Source organism: Dreissena polymorpha, chromosome 15 (genome assembly GCF_020536995.1).
Source record: "Dreissena polymorpha isolate Duluth1 chromosome 15, UMN_Dpol_1.0, whole genome shotgun sequence".
NCBI lineage: Eukaryota > Metazoa > Mollusca > Bivalvia > Myida > Dreissenidae > Dreissena > Dreissena polymorpha.
The window spans coordinates 25001517-25010978 of NC_068369.1; the positions used below are offsets into that span (position 1 = coordinate 25001517).

General features: G+C 35.9%; 1 protein-coding gene across 1 annotated transcript; it reads right to left on the reverse strand.

The window, feature by feature from the left end:
- Positions 1-542: 542 nt before the first annotated feature.
- On the reverse strand, positions 543-4919 carry LOC127859465 (uncharacterized). The gene is made up of 4 exons (XM_052396854.1): positions 4760-4919; positions 3761-3934; positions 2870-3160; positions 543-2008 (listed from the first exon to the last, which is right to left on the reverse strand). Exons 1-4 carry the CDS (start codon positions 4915-4917, stop codon positions 1252-1254), a joined length of 1380 nt encoding a protein of 459 aa, XP_052252814.1. The 5' UTR covers positions 4918-4919; the 3' UTR covers positions 543-1251.
- Positions 4920-9462: the final 4543 nt, after the last annotated feature.

Genomic DNA, 9462 nt, shown 5'->3' on the forward strand with positions numbered 1-9462 from the left:
TTTAAAGTTATCGCAGGATCCAGAAAAGTGTGACTGAAGGACAGACACACAGAGCGCAAACCATAAGTCCCCTCCGGTGAAACCGGTAGGGGACAAATTATGACATCTTTAAATTGATAGTTTCAAAGCCATCAAAGCGGTGATTTCAGATTAAATATTATGGTATGGGATTGGAAAAAGAACGACACTGGTACATGTCGCCATATCAACTAGATGCAACTGCTGACCAAGTTTGGTGAAGATCGGATGAATACAATTTGAATTAGAGTCCGGACAAAGTGATGCCTTCCGCCCGCCGCCCGCCCGCCGCCCGCCCGCCGCCAAGGGGTTTCACATAATACGTCCCGTATTTTATACGGGCGTATAAAAACTGTAAACATCTTTATCAACTGTCAAACAATAATATTCAATATTATGATCCTCTATTTAACACAATCGCATTTTACCAAGAGAATGTGACTAGCAATTCAAATAGAATTACCAAAGGAGTAAGTTACCTTAAGAAAAATAAAGTCTGATAAACATCACAAGAATTAAAACAATTATACTGAAGCATTTTATGAGCAAATACTAGAACATTTATAAGTAATACTGTGTTAAGAGTACACAATAAAACAGTACAATAACAGTGTTTAACTCTTAGCACATGAGATCATTTAAACAGTTGCAAAAATTGACCTGTCAGACTGACAAAGAACAATCTCAATATAATGAACCTCCACTTAACACAATAACATTTTACCAAGAGTTTATGACTAGCACTTCAAATGAAATTACCAAATGAGTATATTACTTAATAAATTACAGTCTGATATCAGATGAGTATATGTCTGGCACTTTAAGTGACATTAACAAATGAGTACATGTACATAACTTAATTAATAAAAGTCTGATAAAAAGAAGTGTACATGTTATGAAAAGCACAAATAAAATACCAAATGAGAATATTGAGAGATAATGAGAGTCTCAATTATCAAGATTTTGATAATAACAGATATACATGTATTAAAAAACATTAAAACATGTACTAACACCAATTTGACTTTAAATAGTAAATTTTCCAGAATATAAAACAGTTTCAGGTGATTCTAATCTAAACTATATTAGAATATGACCCAGAATCAGATAGTGAATTATCGGATGATGATTGTTATGGCAACTAGACTAGTTGCCACAACAATCATCATCCGATAATTCACTATCTGATTCTGGTCACCATATAAGCAGTTTCATGTAATCATAGCTTGGTCACTACACAGAATTGCAAAACTCAACACATGCCAAGAAACAATCCACACCCTGGTGGTCACTCTCAATGTTCAAAGTTTGTGTTAGTCTTGTGAAGTCCTGCTCATTCAGAGGACAGTCTACATTTGACACATTGGTGATCATGTCTTCTCGGGGGGCTACCTCGACCTCATCGTCAATACCATATTCAGTATGGTCTTGGATGTCTTCCTCCGGAGCACGGAACACCATGTCGTCGATGCCCCTATGACCCTGTCCAGCTTGGCGCATCATGCCCTCAATGTAGAGCTGTGTGGGGGTTCTACCTCTTTCACTGCTCAACCTGTGGCAGTTCCAGCCCTCACGGAATATGTCTAACGCTCGCTGGACACGAGGCACAAACACGTGATGAAGGCACCACATGTGCACTGGATTTGTCAAATCCAACTGTCCAGACTCCTCAAGATGTGAAAACAATCCGTGAAACACGTTTGTTGCACTGGCAAACAGGTCACGCCACATGCGTTCAATCCGCTGATTGTGGACGCTCCTTCCCGTGATGAAAGAACCCCGACGAGGTCCACGATGCGCTATCATAAACGCCCCAACGCCGGTATTTTCCAGCCCGTGATCGCTGCGGACTCTTGATGGGACACCATAGCACTGGGTGCCTGTCATGAAGGCTTTTGTCATCGTGGTAGCCTTGTTGTTGGTTGCAGCTTGGAGGAAAACACACATCCGCGAGAAGCCATCAATGCCTCCGTGTATGACAAAACCCCATCTGAAAAAAAATAAAAAATTGTACATACTTGAATAGATATTACAATGTAAATGTACTAAAATTGCAAAGTATTTTGTTTGACTTGGTGTTTATATATGGCCTCAAGTGGAATGGGGTAACAAGTCAAACCAAAATAATTGGGCCCAAATTAGTCACAAAATTCAAATCTGTTGAATATACCTTCTTATCTAACTGTAACCCAAATTTTAAGTTTTTAATCTTATACAATTTAGGCAGAAATTGAAGAAAACTGATACACAGTTTCCACAACATTCTAAAAAAAGCTGAAATTAGGAAAATGGAATTTTGAGCAATTAGAGCAATTTAATGCATCTTTTTGGCATATAACGCAATATTTAAATGCCTCCCCAATCAACAAACAACACCAAAATTGCACAAAATATGTGTTAGATAACATTTAAAATTTAGTTTGATGTCATTTATTTTTCACAATTTCTGCCAAAATTTGACTGAAAATTATCCAAAATTCCACTATGTCAGCTTTTTTTTTAGATGCTTGTTCAATATGGAAACAGCAAAGATTTTTTTTATAAATATTCTAAGTTCATTGAGGTAACGGTTAACGGTAATATAAAAGGTTTATATACTTTCTCACATGATTTTTGATATTAGGGCCAAAAACAGCCTTTCAAGTCCCCACCCCTTTCAAGATGATTTAAGAAAAAATATTGCCTCTAAAGCGTTAACAAGGTTTTTCTATTATTTAACCTAGTGACCTTACTTCTAACTTGACTTAGATAATAAGATATCACCAAGGTTAACATTTTGACCAAAGGTATTTATTTAATCAACCTATTTAATCTTAATTTGTTAAAAATACGAATCATAGTAATTTTGTACCTTATCAATTTGTGGTTTCCATCTATGTGCCACAATGAGTTTGGACCAGCAACATTGTACACCCTTCGCCGAATCGAGTGACACCATCGCATGGCTACAGCTGCTTCGTCAACCCGGATCAGACTGTCAGCAACACGTTGTCTTTGAACCCGATGTCCTAGACTCTGAAGATGTCCCTGAACCATTCGTTGCCCAAGTGTCTGATTGCCATCTGTTATCTCTCGGACCAGATTGTCAAGTTCCTCGTTGGAGATGCTTGAGTACCTTCCTCTGATGCTTATACCATATGACCTGAAAATATATAATAGAGAATATTTGTTTATTTTGAGTGAATATGAAATATATACCTCACTGAGAAGGGAGAAAATATGTTTTGCTGTATGTTTGTGCCTTTGCAGCAATCAAGATCTTGTGTTGTGGCTCCCCATGCAGTGCAATCTGACTAAAGTACTCGATTTTCCCTTCGTCCAGATCTTGAGTTGAGATTGTTTTTCTATTTTAAACAATCAGTTTTACCAAATCGCTATACAAGTATTCATTTAAATAACATGTTTCAACTGCACTTCTGTATCTTCAATAATATAACATTGTTGCCTTATACAACACTTGCATTATCTGAGAAACTGTCTTGCAGTTGTTCATTTTGAATTTTAGGTTGATTTTAATTCGTAAAAGAAGTACTTAATGACTTCATTTTATAAAAAAATGAAATCACTTCCTAAAAATTGCCACCTTGTGATTAATGAACCTAACTAATACCCATTTAACATTCAATAATAATGTGTCAAAAGGGCATAATATTATCTGTATATTAAAACATTTTCCAGTGGTTTCGGTTTTTTTGGGACACCCTGCATACACAATGTTTTTTCAATTGACTGGATAACATACCTGAGGCTGCGCTTAATAACAGAATCTGACACCTGAAGCAGACTAGCAATAGCTCTTCGTTTGAAGCCTGCTTCAACTAGATACTCCAGCTGCTCTCGACTAATGACGTAAAGTGGTCTGCCTCTGGTTGTAGTCTGTTTTGCGGCGAAGAAACCAACGAGAGGCTGCAGCGTCCTGAAAAGATAAAATCAACAAAAGTTACAACACAAATAATATTATATTATAGCGGTTACTAGATTTACCAAAAGCGCGCGCTTTCGGTATCGGTACCGAAAGCGCAAAAGCATTACCGAAAGCGCACTGTAAAATGTATGTTATGGAAATAATCAGTAAATCAGTTAAATTTCCAATTGAAGTATAACTGAAAACTTGTGTATAAATGCATTTTTCATGGAATATTTCGTACAAATTTGTTCTCAAGCGCGCAACATTATGACAACTAACGCTGTATAAGTACAGAAAGAGCAATGTCAGTACCGAACCCGCACTGTATAATGTAAATTACGGGGAAAAAACTATTAAAGAATTACCAAAAACATGTTTATTAATGCATTTTCCATGGACTTAACCGTACAAAATCGATCTTAAGCGCACTACATTGTGTCAAATAACGCTTTCGCCTACTAAAACAGCATGCCGCAATGATGACGGAAATCAATTGTGTGACAATAAACACGAAGCAACGAACCAGTCTTTGTCTGATTATTTGTTGTTTTGTTAACCAACCAACAACTGAATGCTCCTGTAAACAAGTGCATAGAAATATTAACTGTATCAAGATAATCACTTTTGTTGATATTATGATTAGTTATAATAGTAATAACAAGAGCACCGCCTACGACTCAAAGTCAATGTACGTTGGATTATTTCATCTTATTACCTAATTGGTCGAGGATTGGTTTAAGATATTGCAGGCTTCGCGAAAGCCGGTCAATAGAAACAAATAGTCCGCAAGTAATTGGATCGAAAATTATTTAAATGGTCAGGGAAAATACTAACCTCTTTCGCTCTTCAATTGTCGACATCAACGAGTCGATAATCTCACACAACCGTTCAAAAATGGGATAACGGGTACACATACGTCGTGCATTCCGACTTAATGCTGTCAAAGTGATAAGACTAGCTTCACACAAATTTGCACCTGTATCTTGCGTCATTAAATTTCTACATAAAGAGTGAATAATGCGAGTTGCTTCTTCTCGAAAACCTTCGACGTCCGCCATATTTTTTTGGAAACCGGATATGGACTAGACCGGTCTTAGGACTTAATAATATTTATTACTTGAAACGATTTTAGAATAAATACCGTCAAGTATAGATACTTATTTATTTGTTTTTTATTATTTCACTTTTGATATTTTTATCCATTTTGTCCTCAATTAAAAAGTTTTTTTTAAAACGATTATTATGAATAAGTCTGAAGGAAAAGCGGCTCAAGAGACGAGTGGTTTGATTGGCTGTTCAGAAAAATTGTACGTCGACGTACAATATGTGCGTCGACGTACAATATGTACGTCGACGTACATTTTTTGTACGTCGACGTACATATTGTACGTCGACGTACAAATTGTACGTCGACGTACAATTTTGTACGTCGACGTACAAAAAAATGTACGTCGACGTACATATTGTACGTCGACGTACATTTTCATTTAACCTAGTTGGTCTTGTTGACTTTTGACCCAAATGGTACGCCATATCAGAGTCCTTGATTGTCTGTGACGCTCCGACTGTGCTTGATTTACTCGAGAGACGTCAACATCTAATCGACTATATTTAATTGAGCAGATTTTATCTATAACAGTGCTCGATTTATAGGTAGGTCTTACTGACTGCTCCAAAGCTGTGAATTAGTCATGCGTGAATAACCCCGTGTCAGTATCAATCGATAATGCTGAAGGCTATGTTATACCAAGCGCACTTATCGCTCGGCAATGTGTACTCCTCCACGATATAATCATTACTTCGGACACTTTTGATGAAAAACTCGATGTTATTCTCGTGGCTTTGCATGCATTATTCAATTATATCGAAACATATATTTTTACGCATAATTTCATTTAAATTCACAAACAAATTTATTCTTTATCGTTTTTCGTCTTTAAGATAATTAGATCTAATTATTGAAATAATTACTGAGACGTATACTAATTTAACAAAATGCGAATCGCGTATACGATTTAACGTTGCTATGCGCACCTGTCGCTTACATCATTTGACATTTTATCAACATGGCGGACTACACAGAATTAAATTGTGACTCGGCAAAAATGGCAAATAACGTCGTAAACGATCGAATTAACGATGGAGATTATACATTAAGAAGGAATCAATGAAATGTCTGTGATAATCAACGATGCATAAAAATGTTTTAGATAGCAACATTATTTATTTATTTTTAATCTACTCGGTGGATGTATGTCACGGAAACGAGTGTTTGCATATTGTTAGCGATCAATTTACTCGTTTTTGCCCTTTTTTGCCTAAACTGCGCGCTAAAATGCCCTTTTTGAAAGTAATGCGCCATGCCCCTTTGCCCTCCTGGGAAAAACACTATACTTTGATTGTTAATTACATTTATTTAACATTCCTCTGTAATATTCATATGTTAGTATAATATTGATGTATTAAAATGTAGACATTAAATCATATATGCTCGCATTTAGTATTGATTTTGATCCGAATAAACATAAACAGACGATTGCAATCAGTAAATATTTTTTTGAGAAAAAAACTCATTGTGATCTTGATTAAAAAACAAACACACGTTCGATTAAGATGTTTATGAAAACAGACCTAGGGTTTTAAAGTATGACAGTAAAATAATATACCCATAACGAAATTAATTTGTAAAATGTTACACTTTCAAACAATCTTTATTCAAGCTGTTTTGTTTTCTTACACGTTAGCTAACATTTATAAACGCACGTGGCAGTGGACGCACATGCATTAAGCACCGTTTTCCCAGAACGATGCTCATTTAGTTTTGAAGTAAGTTCACGACATGATTCCGGTTAATTTCAGAATTTTAAAAAAACGATCACACATTAAGCAATAAAATATGGATATAGCGATCAAATAGGTGTTTATAAGGTTTTTTTAATGGTAAATGAAACCTAAACTGATTTACATCAGAACGTTTATATAAAGAAATATTTAAATGAAAAACTCAATTAAGCGGCAATACAAAAGTTTCAATTTAGCATTGATTATTAAACTAATCGAAATCCAATAGCGTTCTTAGTGGTAGTCAATGGGTTAGTATATAACTTATTCAATTCATGAATTTCAAATAAACCTAGTTCGTGGAAAACTGGGCTTAATGCATGTTTCAATTTATCATTAATAATTGAACTTGTGCAAATGCCGATAGCGTTCTAATTGGTAGTCTATGGGTGTATCTATTATTTAAGCCTTGTTCAGGGAAAACTTGGCTTAATGCATGTGCGTTAACTCGTATCCCGAATTAGCCTGTGCAATCAGAACAGGCTAATCATGGACGACACGTTCTGCTTTTAGGGTATTTCTCGTTTAAATGAAGTATATTCTTCTCAAAAATTTAGAGTGGCATAATAAAATAATTAATCAAATGTGTTGACAAGTAATCACGATAATGAGTGTCGTGAGCAAGATGCGTGTCTCAAGGTCCAAGTTAAGGGTCACAATTCAAGGTCAAAGGTCAAATATAGGTATATCCAAAGTAATGACTACACGTGATCTGCATTATGGAACAGAGTGTTGCGCTCTAAAATCAAAACAAAGGTCAAGGTCATGAATCATGAACAAAGGACAAATAAAAAGACAAAACAATTTACATCGTCTTTTTACATTTTTTTTACCTGGTGGACAATTTTATTGACGGGAGGATGTGGTTCCAATGGCACTCTCGTTGTGAATGGTTTAATGGGATGCTATTAATACAAAACATACAGTGCAAAGGAAAATGAAGTCAATCAGCGGTTTTACACACACATTATCTTGTATCCTTATGTATCTATAGATCATAAACAGGTACACGCACTGTGCAATAAGTAAATAAATATTAATTGCACACTACTTGTACCTGTTTATGATCGATAGATACATAAGAAAACAGACTCAGTCTGGATAATGGACACTATATACAAAGTTTATACCGGTAATTTTTTATATAAAAATCAACACATTATCCGAATTAACTATATATTATATAACATATACTTTATAATTATATTCCATTATCCACACTCCAACGAGTGTTTAAATAAAAGATCGAAAAAACGATTCTGTGATGCAAAATGACCATCGTGCTGTTATAAAGGATTAAACTCAAAGTTGACTTGAAGCCTCGAACGGATCACGCCGATCAGTCAAATCCAGTCACCTTGACGGGCGTAACGCTGTACTTAGTCGATTCCAGTCGACTTCAAAGGCATTACGCTGTACGTAGTCGATTCCAGGCGACTTAATAAAAGTTACGTCTTTAGTAGTCAATTCCAGTCGACTTCATAAGCGTAACGCTGTAAGTAGTCGATTCCAGTCGACTTCCAATCCGTTACGCTGTAATTAGTCGATTCGCTTTGACAGGCGTTACGCTGTACGTAGTCGCGACGTCAGTCAGCTTCTTACAGAGCGGATTTGTGGCGTAGTTGTAACAAACTAGCGCCAGAACTAAATGTGACAGAATTGAGCACATCTCAACTCTAACCTTCTAACTCGTCTTTTACAATAGTCATTGAACCGAGGTGCAGCATACAATGTTCTTTACGTCGAGATATTAAAGACACAGGGTTGTCCTTGGAACGGAAAATCTCCTGAATCTGGCACTATCCCACATGAACTTATAAACTGATCCCTGTGCGGCGACATCCCAACAGTCATCCGTTACGCAGTCGCAACATCAAACATTTGGGAATATACATTTTTTATGATAACATATATCATTAATATTCCAAAGATGTAAACTCTTTTGAAGAAAAGCGTCGAGTGTGATAGCAATGATATTAACAATACACTAATACAAGTAATGTATGACCCGACGATATCCATTTATTTACAAGCAATACAAAATATTTTTAAAATAACGAAACATAATGAAACTACTAAAACATATTAACCTGAAATATATGTGTATTATTTAAAGTGTATATGTGTCTTGTTCTGTGAAAGCTGGTCATAATGCATGTGCTTAAAGAGTCATCCGAGATTAGCCTGTGCAGTCCGCACAGGCTAATCAGGGACGACACTTTCCGCCTTAACTAGATTTTCGGTAAGGAGGGACTTCCTTGAAACTAAAAATACCATTTAAGCGGAAAGTGTCGTCCCTGATTAGCATGTGTGGACTGCACAGGCTGATCTGGGACGACACTTTACCCACATGAATTAAGCCCAGTTTTCTCAGAACAAGACACATGTTCTTCATAAATAAAAGATGTCAACTCATAAAGTAAAGCAACGAATAACAGGTTCTATAATTCGTTGCACGAGATCGACTCTGAACATAAAATGCACGGGAAAAGGGAGAAGTGAACCGAGCATTAGTCACATTTTAGAAGTGAAACTGTATAGAGTAACTGAATCTATTTTGCCTAAAAAATGACCATAACGACATAATTTAATAAGCAACTAGTTTACAATATGTATTATAATAACTACCGCTATAATCCCATCGAAAAATCGTGATTTTCATTTTAAATTAACTTTAACCATAAAACTAAACACCG